Here is a 15510-nt window from a genome sequence, read left to right as displayed (position 1 = left end):
CTCTCTCTCTGGTTCCTCCCCTCTCCCTCCTCCCTCCCTCTCCCTCTTCTCTCCCTCTTTGATTTCTTCCCTCTTCTTCATCTTTTCCTCTCTCCCTCTCTGATTCCCCCCCTCTCTGATTTCTCCCTTCTCTTCTCCCTCCCTTTCCCTCTCCTTCTTCCTTCCCTTTCTGATTCCTCTCCTCTCCTCCCTCCCTCTCTCTCCTCCCTCTCTCTCTCTGGTTTCTCCCCTCTTCTCCATCTTTTCCTCCCTCTCTGATTCCTCCCTCTCCTCCCTTCCCATTCCCCTCCCTCTCGCCCCCTTTTAACCTCCTTCCTCTCTTCCCTCTCTGCTCCTCTCTCGTTCCTCTCCTTCCCGGTCCCCACCATACTCCCCCTTCTCCTCCTCTCCTTCCTGTCCCCGCACCTCCCAATCCTGCCCTCTGCCCCCTCCCCACAGCGGGACCGGCACTCAGGTCCCATCATGCACAACACATACGCCGTGTCTAACCACCGCTCCTCCTCCAGCACAGGGTAAGCTCTTGCGGTCGCAGCCCCTAACCCTTGAGCGCCTTCCCCCGTCCTACCTCCCCCACCCAGCTTTTCCCCCTGGGAAGAGCTGTCGACCCCCATCTCCCACTCCCCCTTCTGCAGCCCTCATGGCAGAGCCTACACTAATCTGTCTGCTCCTCTCTGATCCATCTGGGAAGGCTTCCTGGTGGAGGGGGCATTTGGGAACTTTGTTTAAACAGTGGGTCAGCCTTTCCCGAGCTTCCGGCCCCGCCGCTCCTCATGCTGTCTCCTGTGGCCTTTCCTGCCTCCCCCCAGGGCCTCCAGCCGTGCCAAGGCCGTGTCCCAGAGCTCCGGCTGCTACGACAGTGACACAGCAGACCCCTACCCCTCGGAGGAGGCAGCCCTCGGGGACGGCGGGGCTGGAGGGCCCGGGGCCCGGGCTGAGGGTGGAGGGGGCTTTGAGAGGCCCCAGGTGCCCCGGAGCTCCGGCCTGCGGCGCCAGGCCATCCAGAACTGGCAGCGGAGACCCCGCCGGCACAGCACGGAGGGGGAGGAGGGCGACGTGTCTGATGTGGGCTCCCGGACCACCGAGTCCGAGGCGGAGGGGCCCTCCGAGACGCTGGCCTCTGGCCCCACGCCGCCCCGAGCCCTGAGCAGCTGCCGGCTGTCCGGTGAGTGCCCACCCCTCGGCCCTGGGGTTTGGGGGGCGGCCGGGATTCACCTTCCGAGCCTGATTCCTTTTCCTTCCCCGACCCTCGATCTCACCTTCCCTCCAGCAACGAGGGCGTCTCACTCCCTGTTACCTCAGTGGGAAGAACACTAGCTCTCGAGGCAGAGGGCCTGAGTTCAAATCCTACCTTTGACACACTCCCTTCCCTTGCCGGAGCCTCATCCATAAAGTAAGGGGGTGGCCCTGGGGGGCCCTTCTAGCTCCTCCCCACCTCCCGGAGAGGAATGTGCCTAGATCTCAGCTCGTCACCACCTAGAAGGGACACGAGTGCCCCCATCTGATAGAAGGGGGAAACTGAGGCCCAGAAAGGTAGGATGATTCGCCCATTTTCTCATGACCAAAGAGAAAGTCAGGAACAGAACCGACGTTCCTGCAAAAGTCACCGATGTTCCAAAATCAGGAGGGAAGCAAAAAACATGAGGAAATCTCTTTAGCCACCGGCTTGCACTTCCTTTCTCCCCAGCCCTGCCTGCCATTAAAGGTGTATCTGCAGGTCAGCTGGGTGGCTCAGTGGATGGAGAGCCAGCCCTAGAGACAGGGGGCCCTGGGGTCAGATCTGGCCTCAGCCACTTCCTAGCTGTGTGACCCTGGGCAAGTCACTTAACCCCCCCCTTGCCTAGTCCTTACCACCCTTCTGCCCTAAAAGCAATACTTAGTATCAATTGTAAGACAGTTTTTTGTTTTGCTTTTTTTTTTTTAATTAAAGAAAAAAGGGTCTAGAGGGCAGGATTTCTAGCCTCAGGCACTCTCCATGTGCTTCAGGGGTGTCCATGACCCAGTCCCTTCCTCCCTCCAATACCTGACATGCCCCTCCTGTTCCTGCCCAGCTCCCCACCACTCCCTTCCTTGCCTTCTCCTCCCATACCCCATGCCTCAGTTTCCCCACCGTGCACCCCGCTGACACTGTGTTAGGTCCTTCAGCCCGCTCAGAGGGGGGCAGCGGGCGGGGCCGACAGGCTGACGGTGGCAGCCCCTCACGCTCCAACGAAGTCATCAGCCCCGAGATTCTGAAGATGCGGGCGGCCCTCTTCTGTATCTTCACCTACCTGGACACCCGGACCCTCCTGCACGCCGCCGAGGTCTGCAAGGACTGGAGGTTCGTGGCCCGGCATCCCGCCGTCTGGACCCGTGTGCTGCTAGAGAATGCCCGAGTCTGCTCCAAGGTACCCCGCCCGGCCTCTGCTCCCCTCCATCCTTCCTCCTCTGCTCCCCTCCATCCTTCCTCCTCTGCTCCCCTCCATCCTTCCACTCACTCCTCCTTCCTACCCCTCCCAGCTAGTCTTTGCTCCCAGCATCACCTCCTTCTAGTTCAGGGAACGCCTCTTTCCTTGCGTGATGCCCCCCTAAGACCTCTCAGTGGTTCCCCATCCTTCGGCTGTTATTGAGCGCCGGTGGAGAGAGAAAAGGAGATACAAAGTTTAGATTCAATTCAAGTCCCCGTTGATGAAGCACCTAGTACCAAAGGCAAGGCGCTGTGTCAGGCCGTCCAGGGGGGAGATTAGACATTGACGGAGATAACTACGATATCCAACATTTACACGATATTTCCAAAAATATCTACAACTTGGGCTCTCGGGCCCAGTTTCCCACAGCTGTAAAAGATATTACGGAGAATCAGCTCAAGCATCCTTGATATAAAGGGTGAGAAACGGAGCGGCTTTGGCCAAGACACAAAATTCCAGCAGACCATATTTTTATATACTGTTGCCTGAAAGCTACAGAACGAGTGAGACTCTGTTGGGTCTCAGTGTTTCTTGACTGTTCCTACAAACACTCCTGACTCAGTAGAACAAAATTTGCCCTCGAGGGCATCCAACAAGGTGTCCTGCATGGGCGGGCCAGTATTGTACCAGATTCCTCAAGAGATCTGACAACAGAGATAACTTGACTCAGATTTCCGCCATCCATCATGGAGGTTGTGCGACAAAGTCCCAAAGGAAGGGACGGTCCCCTCTGCAGGGTGCCGTCCTCCAGAAGCTCCTGTTTGCGGCTGAAATCTTCCTCCTTGAATCAGTCCTCAGAAGAGGAGATCTGTAGCCGCCTTTGGGGCTTTGACCTAGCTCGGCACACAGAACAGGCCAAGTGGATAAAGAATATCTCCTGTCCAGCTCTCGAGTCCGCCGGGAGCTCGCCCACTGGTACGTGTACTTTAGTAGACATGGCCCATCACTGAGGGGGCCAAATTGCCGCTGCCAGTTTCCAGTTACTGACTCGGTACGTGCTCTGACTTCAGGACCGACTTTTAACGTCAGCGTCCTGCCGATGCTACGTGGCTCTGAGTCATGGGGCCCCAGGGATCCCCGGAATTTAGAAAGGTCACACACGTGTAGCGTGAATTCCTCAGTCTCTAAAGAATTAAAGCGACCCATATGTAACCTTTCTGAAGGCCGGGCATCCTCCTCCTCCTTCCCGGTTGTCCTCAGGAGATGGGTCGCCGTGAAGAAGGCTGACTACAGCTCCTCCTCAGCATTCTAAGGGAACTCTTGAGGAGCCATGGGGTGGCTCTCTATAATGCAACCAGCTCAACCCCTAGTCTGGTGTGTTCACCAAAACGTCAACCACCATCAATTCGTGGTAGCCAGTAATATTTAACCATTTTAATATTGAATAGCTTAGGGGCAGCTGGGTAGCTCAGTGGATGGAGAGCCAGGCCTAGAGATGGGAGGTCCTAGGTTCAAATCTGGCCTCAGACACTTCCCAGCTGTGTGACCCTGGGCCAGTCACTTGACCCCCCATTGCCTACCCTTAACCACTCTTCCACCCAGGAGCCAATATACAGTATTGACTCCAAGATTGAAGGTGAGGGTTTAAAAAAAAATACAAAAAAAAATATAACGATAATATTGAATAGCTTAAAAAAAACCAACCTTATATTTTGGAATCAATACTATATATTGGTTCCAAGGCAGAAGAGCAGTAAGAGCTGGGCAATGGGGGTTAAGTGACCTGCCCAGGGTCATGCAGCTAGGAAGTGTCTGAGGTCAAATTGGAACCCAGAACCTCCCCTTCTGGGCCTGGCTAGCAATCCACAGAGCCACCTAGCTACCCCCTTGAGGATGAGAAATCATTTATGAGAATTTACAGGGCATTTCTCCCTGGTGCCAGTCCTTGAGAGGCGTGGGCTCTATTTAACTTGCCCCCACCCAGCTCATTTCTAAAGTTGGCATTACTACTGGATGAGTTCCTCAGAGTTCTCACCTGGTAGCAGGTTCTGTCCTTTACTGCTTTGACCCGTAGAGGGTCTCTCCGCCAGCCTTTCAAAGCTCACTATGCCATACCCATTCCCAATATTCCCTCACCTAAAAATAAACACACTGAGGCAAAATGCCAAAAACTGAAGCCCCTGTTCCTGGCTGGATGTGGACACAGGTGGGGAGATGAAGGCCTCAAGTCTCTCTGTCCAGCCAGAGGCTTAACACACAGGTATCTTCTATCCATGGCGGCCATGCAGGAAAGAGGCCAAGAGTTGCCCTCTTGGGAGATTTCGGTCCCCTTCTCAGTTCCATTTCAGCAGCTATTCAAAAGGTTTTTTCTTCACCTTGTGGTTAGTGGTCCAGAAAGCCATCACAATACTTAAGCATGCCCGAAAATTCCCATGGAGATCGCATCCACCAAATCCTCCAGAAGGGCTGGGATCGTCCAGGCCCCTGTGGCACGGGAAGTTGAAAAACATATATGCCAAAAAGGAAAGGAAGAAGTTGGCTAGGAAAAAGCACCTGCAGTGCACGTCTCTGCTGAGGGTATGATGTCAACATTCCGTAGACCAACTACCTGAAATGGAGGACTTCCAAAGGCATCCCTCAGTAGATTAGGGGCCAGAGGACATAAACAGTCCTAAAAAGAGTTGTAAGCGATGGCCGACAGCATCAGAGAAGGCTCAGAGTCCCTGATGATGAGACAAACACAGCTTACAACACCTTTGAGGTCTCGCCTCCCACCCAGCCAGCTGGTAAAGATGGCAAAGGCTGGAAATGGCCCTGAGTGGAGCAATAAATCCGTCCAGCCATTCTAGAAAGCAACTTGGAACTGAGCTGAAAAAGCAACTCCAGATCTGTGTCCTTTGACCCAGAGGCTGCCACTAGGTGCCAGAACACTTCTAGGAGGTCACTGATACAAAGAAGAGGATGTCATAGCCGTAGCTTTCTTGGTAGTAAAGAAGTGGAAACAGATGCCCGTTAACTCGGGGGGAAAGGACTGATGGAGTTATGGTCCATGAGTGTAAGGGAATACGATTACCCTGTCACAAATAATTAATTACTGGGGCAGAGGAAGGGAGCTGGGTTCCGATTTGGCCTCAGACACATCCTAGTTGTTGTAATAATTAAAAATAATAGAGACTGAGATTAAAAGGAGAAGTAATATTTTAATTAGGGCCACGTTGGTAAAATAAAGAAATGGCCACACACCTGCTGAAATCTATTTTAAATCCCCCGCCATTAGTCATTACACCCTCTCACGTCTCCTACGTACCAAAGAGAGTCTCAAGCCCGACCTCCCAATTTAAGCTACGCTTTACCTTGGTACACTTCATCATGTCAAAACCGGAAACCCGTCGAATCATGGAAAATGTAGTTTCCAAGTCCCCTAAACGTCCACAGGAAGTTTGTCATATATCTAGATATTTTAAGGTTCAAATGAGCCCCAAATACCTCTCAATGGAACCCCCAAATCCCAAAATAACACATTGTGTGACCCTGGGCAAGTCACTTAACCACAATTATCTAACCCTTATCATTCTTTTGCCTAGGAACGGATACTTAGTCTTGATTTGAAGAGAGAAGGGGCATGTTTGTTTGTTTTTAAATAATAATAATAATAATAATAATAATAATAATAATAACCAAGATCAGCCCTAGAGAACAGCAGAAAAGTTAGCTTCTTTGCAGAGATGGGGCTCTGCAGACGTGGAAGGTAGTTTTTCATTTAGCAAACAGTTTCGTTGTTTTTTTTTTAATTCTTTATCACAAAAGGTGATCACTGCAGGTAGGTGGGACGGCATCACTGGTCACTGAGTCTGGGACCAGGAAGGCCTAATTTTAAATTGGAACTCAGGCACTGGGTGCCGCTGGGCAAATCTCTTAAGCTCTTGTCTGCCTCGGTTTCCCTATCTGTAGAATGGGGGTCATAACAGCAGCTGCCTCTCAAGGTTGTTGCAAAGATCAAATAAGATCCTATTTGTTAAAAAAAAAAAAAAAAAACACAATGCCTGGCACACAGTAGGGGATTAATAAATGCCTTTTCCGGGTTTCCCTCTGTGAGGGAGAAGGGAAGAAGAAACGCTGGGAAATCTAAATGTTGTCCAGACAACCAAGTCACCAAGATTTGTTTTAAAGAAGAGGAAAGGCTTCTCTTGTTGGAGCCTCAGGACAGCTCCCTCCTTCTGCTCGTCCTCTGGCTCCAGCCCACCCTTCCGTCTCCTTTGTCCAGCCTCCACGCAGGTCTGTTTCCCAGTTTACTCGCACCGTCTCTCCTCTTCTCCGGCTCCTTCGTGGCAGGAAGGCTTCTCTAGACTCCGGGGAGATCTTGCAGTCAGAATCCTCCTTCCACCTCCACAGCCCGCTACATAGTAGACGCTTAATCAGTGTTCTGGCTACATTGACTTCTCCCTCCTCCTCTGCCTTCAGCCTCCCTCCATCCCCCCCACCTCCCTGGGGTGTCTCTAGGGCGTGTGCCCGGGGGCCCCCTTCTGGTGACCCCCCCTTTCTCCTCCCCCAGTTCCTGGCCATGTTGTCCCAGTGGTGCACCCAGACACATTCATTGACGCTGCAGAACCTGAAGCCCAGGCAGCGGGGAAAGAAGGAGGGCAAGGAGGAGTACCTGAGGAGCACAAGGTGGGAGAGCATGGGGGATTGGGGGGCTCCGGGGCCGGCCAGAGGAAGGAAGAGCCGGGAAGAGGGTCCCAGGCTCCGGGGCAGGGGGTGGGAAGGCAGAGGTCAGGCACGTGAAGTCCATGGATGGGGCCGGCTCAGAGGGCATTGGCCAGTCAAGCGACGGTGGGATCTTCTGGGGAGTGCCACATCCCCGATCTAATCCAACAGCATTGATTAAGCACCTACTGTATGCCAGGAACTATGCTAAGTGCCGGGTATACAAAAACAAAAATGAGGCCCTGGTCTGACATTCTCCTGGGAGGATGAACTCTGGAAGTCAGAAAGATCCAAGTTCAAATCCTGCTTTAGACACTTGCTACCTGTGTGACTGAATATGTTTCTTAACTTCTCTTTCAGCCTCATTTTCTTCATCTGTAAAATGGGAATAATAATGGCATCTCCCTGAAAGGGCTGTTGGGAGAATCAAATGAAGAAATAGGTGTAAAGTGCTTTACAAAGCTTAAAACACAAGATAAATCCATTTTTTGTTGTTCAACTATTCCAGTCGAGTCGACTGTGATCCCATTTAGGGTTTTCCTGGCAGAGATACTAAAGTGACTTGCCATAGCCTTCTCCAGCTCATGTTACAGATGAGGAAACTAAGGCAAACGGGGGAAGTGACCTGCCCAGGGTCACGCAGCTAGTAGTGGCTAGATTTGAACTCAAGTCTTCCTGACTCCAGCTCCAGCACTCTCTGCACTCTGCCACCTCGCTGCCTGGTACCATGATTAAATATAAAATCGTTCCCGAGGGGAGAGGGCTGGCTAAGGGCTGAAGAGAGAAGACGCTTCCTGGGACAGGCAGCACGTCTGCCTCTGAGTTCTGAAAGAAGCCGGGAGCTAGAGCTCGTCTCTGTGGGCTCCTGGCTGGCCGAGGAGGCTGGGCTGAGCCGGGGTCCGTCCAAGGAAATCGGAGGGCACAGTCAGGGCTCCCGGTCAGGAAATCCAAGCGATGGCAACAGAAATGGAAAGGGGAGCGAGGGGGGTCCAGGGGGTCCAGCACGGGCTCTGGGAAAGAGAGAGAGAGGAAAGGCTGGCTTAGGTGCCCAGATTTTTATCACCCGGACTTGGATTCAAGTCACGGCATTAATCCTCACTTACGCTGGATGACCAGGAGCAAAATGACTAACCTCTCAGAGGCGGTTTCCCAAGATAAAAATATTTCTCCTACCGATTACTGCTCGGGGCTGTTGGGAAGAAGGCGCTTTTGAAACTTTCGGGCACCATCGAAATGTGAGATTGGGGGGGGGGAGGTTTACGGGGCCAAATCTATGACTTCACTGATGATGGGAGCTCCAGGCACCCGCACTCCATCCATCAATATGGATGAAACCCCACCTGCAACCTAAGAGTCCGAGAGGGCTGCTTAGGGCACTTAGAGGTTAAGTGACTTGCCCAAGCCAGCAGAAGACTTGTTCCTTAAATCTCTGTTTGCCTCAGTTTCCTCATCTGTACAATGGAGATAATAACAGTCCCTCCCTCCCGGGGCCATTTTGAGGACCAGAGAAGGAAATAAAAGGAAAGCGCTTAGCCCAGTGCCTGGCACACAGCCCTGTGTGAATGGTAGCTAGTATTCTTATATATAAAGAAATAGTGACTTGCCCAAGGTCACACAGGCAGCATCTGCCAGAGAATGAATTTGAGCCCGAGTCCAGAGTCAGCATCCCTTCCACGTTGCCTCCTTCATATCTCTGGGCCTCGGTTTCACCATTTCTTCCAGGAAACGGTTGGACTAGCTGGCCTCTGGAGTCCAGCAGCTCAGAATCCTGACCCCATAATTTCCTTCCAATCGACTGGAAGCTCCTTGAGGGCAGGAGCTGTTTATTTTTTTATCCTCGTATTCCCAGCCCCTCTCACAGCTTGGGGGCTCAATAGACGCTTGTTGGACTAGACGATTGAGGTGGTGTGGAGGGCCTGTTGGGGGCCTCCTGACCCGGCCGGTGATGTTCCCAGGGGGTGCCTGGAAGCGGGGCTGGAGTCGCTGCTCAAAGCCGCTGGCGGGAACCTGCTGATCCTGCGCATCTCCCACTGCCCCAACGTCCTCACGGACCGCTCCCTCTGGCTGGCCAGCTGCTACTGCCGGGCTCTGCAAGCAGTTACCTACAGGTGGGTGGGATGGCCAGGAGTGCCCGCGGTGGGGATGGCCTGGGCTGCCAGAGATCCCAGGAGGCAAAGGAGGATGCCCTGCCCCGGGGTGTCTCAGTTACTCCGGATCTCTGACCCCTAGTCTGAGGCAAGGCTCCGACGTGACACCCGCTTTCCTTCACTGTCTCAGGGGTACCGAGGTGGCAGCTCTGCTCTTAGGGTCCCACTTTAGGTTTAGGCACTGACGCTTGGCAGCCGTCTGATCCTAGGGAGGTGGTTTAGCCCCTCTGGGCCTCAGTTTCTCTGTCTGTAAAATGGAGATGCTCATACTTGCACAGCTTTCTTCAAAGGATTGTGACAGGACATTTTTCTAATGCTCCTGTGCAGCCTCCAAGAAGGGAGGCAGGTGGGAGTCTTGGGGGAAGGCCCCCTTGGCTATGGAGCCACCAGGAGTACCCAGGAATGGCCAGCCATAGATCCTCAGGAGCATCCAAGTGGCTTGGTGGTTTGAGAGCCAGGCCCAGAGACGGCCGGTCCTGAGTTCTGTAAAATTAAAATTAATATCCAATAATTTGGGGGGGCAGCTGGGTAGCTCAGTGGATGGAGAGCCAGGCCTAGAGACGGGAGGTCCTGGGTTCAAATCCAGCCTCAGACACTTCCCAGCTGGGTGACCCTGGGCAAGTCACTTGACCCCCATTGCCTACCCTTACCACTCTTCTGCCTTGGAGTCAACACACAGTACTGACTCCAAGATGGAAGGTAAGGGTTAAAAATATATATATCAATAACTCCATGTATTATATTTTATAAGATTTATTAATAATCACACAAAGTAGAAAAAATAAAAGGGCAAAAGTAAAAGCCTGAGAAAAGAAGTTTTCCCAGCTGCATTCGGGGGAAGAGAGTGAGGCAGGGTCACACACAAACGTTATCTCCAAAAGTGGGATGCTGGGACTTAGAGACCCGGGGCACTTCCCAGCTGTGTGACCCTGGAAAAGGCACTTCGCCCCGTGGCCCAGCCCTCACCACTCTTCTGCCTTAGGATCGTCCTGACTCTAAGAGGGAGGGTAAGAGAGGAGAAGAAGAAGAAGAAGTGGCTCCTCACTCCGTTCCTCTTCCCAACAGGAGTGCAACTGATCCTGTGGGCCACGAAGTCATTTGGGCCCTGGGGGCCGGCTGCAGAGAGATCATCTCCCTCCAGGTGGCCCCTCTTCACCCCTGGTGAGTGGGGCTGGGGGCCGCTGGGGGGCTGGGAAAGCAGAGGCCGCCCCGGCGAGTGGGGGAGAGAGCGGGAAGTTCAGGCACAGAACTTAAGCCCTCGAGGTCTGGAGCGGCCGAGCTTGGACTGCCCTCTGTAAAAGGAGAAGTTGGGACTCGATGGCCCCTCAGCTCCCTCAGTCCTGTCATCAGATCACAGCCCTGAGCCTTGGTTTCATTATCTGTAAAATGGCTATAAACGATATCATTCAATGCTCCCACCTTGACAGGGTTGCTAAGAGGACCAAACAATCTTGCATGTAAAATGCTTTGTAAACCTTAAAACAAGGGGCAGCTGGGAGGCCCAGAGGACAGAGATGCAGGCCTGGAGTTGGGAGGAGCTGGCTTTAAATCTGGCCTCAGGCATTTCCTAGCTGTGTGACCCTGGACATGTCACTTAACCCCATTTGCCCAGCCCTTCCCCTTCTGTCTTAGAGTTTTTATTAAGACAGAAAGCAAGGGTTAAAAAAAGCAAACCATAAAGCACTGCATCTCTCCCTTCAGTTTACAAACAAATTTATTGCTAAAAAGAACAACCCAGGAAAAAATGAAATAATCTCTGTGTACAGTAGATAGAGTAGATGGCATTTAGCAGAGAGTAGAGGAAAATATAAAGACCAAGCTTGGTGCCCAAGACAGGACACGAGGCGGCGTCTCCACAAAGGTGGGAGACTCCAGAAATCGGTCTTTTTGATGCATTAGTTCATTTTGCTAAACGGTTTTCTCAGTTCTTTGATGCCAATCGATCCGTAAGCATGTATTAGGGCCCTCCTATGTGCCGGGCACTGTAACAAGGGTAACAAGAGTCACCGTTTCCCTCCTGTCTGGGAAGGAAAAGGGCGAAGGGAACCTTCGGGAGATGGAGGTGATCCCGACAAAGGTCCTCGACGGCTTGTTTCTGTGACCCTCTAAAGGGGTGCATTCGTTCCAGCGGGGGAGGGGGGACGGCCTCTAGAGGGCAGCGAGTGCCGATCACGGAGGGATGGCGAGTAGGATGGGGGGGAACAGCTCCGTTTACCCTTTCCAGTAGCAGGAGTGACCGGATGGTGATTTCGGAAACAGAAAGTGGCAGGGAACGGGGTGGCAGAGACAGGCGCAGGTCCTCCCGGGAAGATGTCCGGGGAGGAACGTGGAGTGTGCTTGGAGCCTGCCCGAATGTCTAAGGGGGTGACGAAGACCCTCCCAGGCCAGGACAGCAGGAAGGAGGACGGAGGTGAAGACCCGCCCTCCAGGGGCGCACAGTCCGGAAGGGGAGGCAGCAGGGCGAGGAGGGGAGGTCTTGTCCAAGAGCCGGCGCCCTCCTGGGCGCCCTCCTTGGGACACCGGCTTCCCAGGGTCCTCCTCACCCTCCGTCTCCACATGAAGTCTGCCCGGAGCGGTCCGGCGGCATCGTCGGCTCCCTGTCTGTGAAGCTTTGCCCCGTCTTCATGCGCCCCACAATGCCGTGAGGTTTTTTGGCCTCCTGTTGCTGACTTCCGTAGAGGTTCTAGACTGTCAAAGGCCCTAAATCCCACGAATGCTGAGGAGTTAATAGAGACAAAGACAGTGGACTCAGGGCTGTCCTGGGCAGCATTCCTGAGGTCCTGTGGAGCAGAGATTGAGGGGAAAGCAGCCAGCAGAGTCTCGTGGCGAGACAGACGAATCTAGGAAGCCTTCCTGAAAGAGGAGGCACAGAAGGAGGTGCCAGATGCAGACTGTGTAGGGGTTTGGGTGGCAGGCACTGGGCCCTTCCAGTGGCCTCTCTGACCTCTCTTGTCACTCCCCGCTTTTGTTCCCCCCACCCTGTCTTCTAGCCAGCAGCCCACACGCTTCAGTAACCGGTGCCTGCAAATGATAGGACGGTGCTGGCCTCACCTGAGGGCCTTGGGCGTAGGAGGAGCGGGCTGCGGCGTGCAGGGCCTGGCCTCGCTTGGTGAGTCCCCTGCCCAGCAGAGAGCTCCTTCTTACCGGAGTCGTTCCCCTCGGGAAGCCCAATGGTCCATCCACCGGAATGGGGCGGAGCGGACACAGCTGGGGGAAGGGGCAGCATCTGGTGAGGAGCAAAGAGCAGGACCCAGAACTGAGCCCAGACTGACCCGGGCATAGCCTTAGAGGGAAGCGCGTGAGGGTGTGAAGGCTGAGGCCCGGCCGCACCAAAGGCGAAGGGAAAGCCTTGAGAGGAGTCTTCTACAGAAATGAACACTATGGAAATGGGTTCAAGCAATTGCACATGTATGTGTGTATACATAACCCAATGGAATTGCTTGGCACCTCCGGGAGGGAGAGGATCATGTAACCATGGGGAAGTTTTTAAAAGAAAAGAAAAGGGGGCAGCTGGGTAGCTCAGTGGATGGAGAGCCAGGCCTAGACACGGGAGGTCCTGGGTTCAAATCTGACCTCAGACACTTCCCAGCTGTGTGACCCTGAGCAAGTCACTTGACCCCCATGGCCCACCCTTACCACTCTTCCACCTAGGAGCCAATACACAGAAGTTAAGGGTTTAAAAAAAAAAGAAAAGAAAAGAAAAAAGAAAGAGATTGAGCCAAAAAAAAAATCCTTTAGTTCTAGTGGTCCATTTGGTTGATGGTATTGAATGGAATCCTCTTCCTGAGAGGCTGAGAACTAGCCAGGGATCCCACGAGATCGGAGGACGGTCTCCCCTTCAGGGGGACGCTACGCCCAGCCCTGATCTCTCCCTGTCCCCACCTCCAGCCCGGAACTGCATGAGGCTTCAGGTATTGGAGCTGGACCACGTGGCAGAGATCACCCAGGAGGTGGCGGCCGAGGTCTGTCGCGAAGGCCTGAAGGGTCTGGAGATGCTGGTGCTCACAGCCACCCCCGTCACCCCAAAGGCTCTGCTGCACTTCAACAGTGAGTACGGCTGGAGCCGGCAGGGGCCTCGCGGTCAGCCCATCCCGCCAAGCTGGTCTTGTCCTGCCAACATAGTCAATCCCTGAGGCTGGCCGGACGCTAGGAGGAAGCCAATGGGGCAGGGCTGATGGGAAATTAGGTTCTTAGTGACTGTCGACGCTGGCGTTCTTAGTTATCTTCAGCGCTCTCTCAGGGTGCATTGTAAGTGTTTGGCGGGCTAATGGGGGATGGATGGTTGGGTGGCTCAATGAATAGAGGGATAGAGCGATCAATGGAGGGAGGGAGGGAGGGATGGGAGGGTTCATGAATGAATGGAAAGATGAGTGGATGGAGTCATGATGGAGGGATTGGATGGATGGTTGGTTTAATGAGCAGAAGGATGGATAGGCTGATTAATGAATGACTAGACCGATGGATTGATGATTGGAAAGATGGATAGACTAATGAATGGTGGTATGGACGGGTGGGCAGATTTGTGAATGAAAAGAGGGAAGGACGTATTAATGAATGGATGGTTGGATAGATAGAGGAAAAGATGAATGAGTGAATGAATGCATGCATAACTTGGTAGTCCACCATTAGTCCAGGTTAAAAATCCTCAATCCTTACTTTGGCATCTGAGTTTTGAGCAATGAGGGTCATAGTATATGTAGTCCCTGGTATCCGAGAGGTTCCCCCATTCCCCAGGGTCTGGATCGTGCACCCAGCCAAGACTTCTATCTCCTCTCTCCTTGCTCCTTCCTAGGTGTTTGCCGGAACCTCAAGTCCATTGTGGTACAGATTGGGATTGTGGATTACTTCAAAGAACCTGGGAGCCCGGAAGCCCGGAAGCTGTTTGAAGAAATGGTGACTAAGCTCCAGGTAAGAAGGTCGGAAGGAGGCTGGGTCTGACCCCTAAACCTTTCTCTTTAATATGGCTGTCACAGAACTTAACTTTGGGTGCAGAGTGTATAAAGGCTTAATCCCTAAAATGACAGGGACTCAGTGGAGGCTGAATAGAGCTGGGCACCATTCTGAGAAGAATCCTTCTTCTGCTCTAAGGAATAGATTGGAGCAGCCTTCATCTAAGGACAGTCTGAGTTCTTAGAGCCCTTTCTTAAAACTTATCAAGGAAATATTGTTCCCCCTTCCCTGGAATTTGAAGCCCTCCACCATCTGGTACCACCTTACTTTTGGGGTACCCCTTTCCACATGTGACATCCTCCCCAAGAAAAGCTATTCCGGGTGCAAGATATTCTGGAAATTACATCCACTCAAAACCAAAGCTCACGAGCCCCCACCAGTGTGTTTACTTCCATTAGTCAACCAAAGGAAACGAATCAGTAAGAAAAGTAGCAATAGAACTATCTTCCATTAATCTTAGTCATGTTGTCCCACAAATACACAGACCATCAGTGGGAAGAGGGGTCTCTCATTGGGATCACTCATCGGGACACACTCTTAGAGAGCACATGTCAAAGAACTCACAATAGAGACAGCAGTGTCTTCTAGTACTGTCATTACATTATCCTCTGCCCCCTTCTGACACTGTTTTGTCCTCTTGAGTATCATGCCATCCTCTGCATCTCTTCATTGATGTCTCTTGAGTTCAAATTCTGCTTCAGACACTTGCTAATTGTAAGATCCTAGGCAAATCACTTAACCTCTTAAACTCCTGCCTAATTGAAAATAAAGATTTGAAATAATATTTCTAAAGCACAGTGCCTGGCACATAGTAGGTACTTTAAAATACTTATATTCCACCTTCTTTCTCTTGACACCACAAGGACACCAAAAGTAGAAATGTAATTACTACTTGAAAGAATTTTATTGAGAATGGAAGTTGGGCTGGAGAACACGCATCATCTAGTAGTTATTACTGACCCTTGCCTATGACCAGCCTATGTTCTTTTTTTTTTAGACCCTACAACTCTTTGATAGCTGTCACTATACTTTGTAGTGTATTCTAGTTTGACCCTGGCCACCATGCGCTTCTGCCATGCCCTCTGAGGAGCCTCTGAGTCAATTCTTCTGAAACTATAGTGTTTTGTGACCACCAGATAGTGCTAGAAGAAATTTGGTTTGCTTTTTTTTTTTCAAGGAAAAACTTATGGTTGCTAAAAGAATTTTGTGTTTCCCCAAATTGAATCTGTTCTCCTTTTGTTCATTTCTGAAAAGGAGAGAGAGAGAGAGAGAGAGAGAGGAGGAGGAGGAGGAGGAGGAGGAGGAGGAGGAGGAGAAAAAGGAGA

General features: G+C 52.3%; 1 protein-coding gene across 1 annotated transcript in view; it reads left to right on the top strand.

Annotated features, from left to right (window-relative positions):
* The window catches only part of FBXO41 (F-box protein 41), a 60862-nt gene that overhangs the window by 36082 nt on the left and 9270 nt on the right, over positions 1–15510 (top strand). The window contains exons 4-12 of the mRNA XM_044659289.1: positions 439–512; positions 807–1162; positions 2143–2384; positions 6937–7052; positions 9044–9196; positions 10301–10396; positions 12226–12344; positions 13124–13282; positions 14028–14143. Of these exons, the coding sequence (XP_044515224.1) occupies positions 439–512; positions 807–1162; positions 2143–2384; positions 6937–7052; positions 9044–9196; positions 10301–10396; positions 12226–12344; positions 13124–13282; positions 14028–14143 (1431 nt within the window). The remainder of the gene's footprint in view (positions 1–438; positions 513–806; positions 1163–2142; positions 2385–6936; positions 7053–9043; positions 9197–10300; positions 10397–12225; positions 12345–13123; positions 13283–14027; positions 14144–15510) is intronic.

The sequence above is a fragment of the Gracilinanus agilis genome, chromosome 2 (genome assembly GCF_016433145.1).
Source record: "Gracilinanus agilis isolate LMUSP501 chromosome 2, AgileGrace, whole genome shotgun sequence".
NCBI classification, from domain to species: domain Eukaryota; kingdom Metazoa; phylum Chordata; class Mammalia; order Didelphimorphia; family Didelphidae; genus Gracilinanus; species Gracilinanus agilis.
This window is presented reverse-complemented; position numbering and strand designations above follow the sequence as displayed.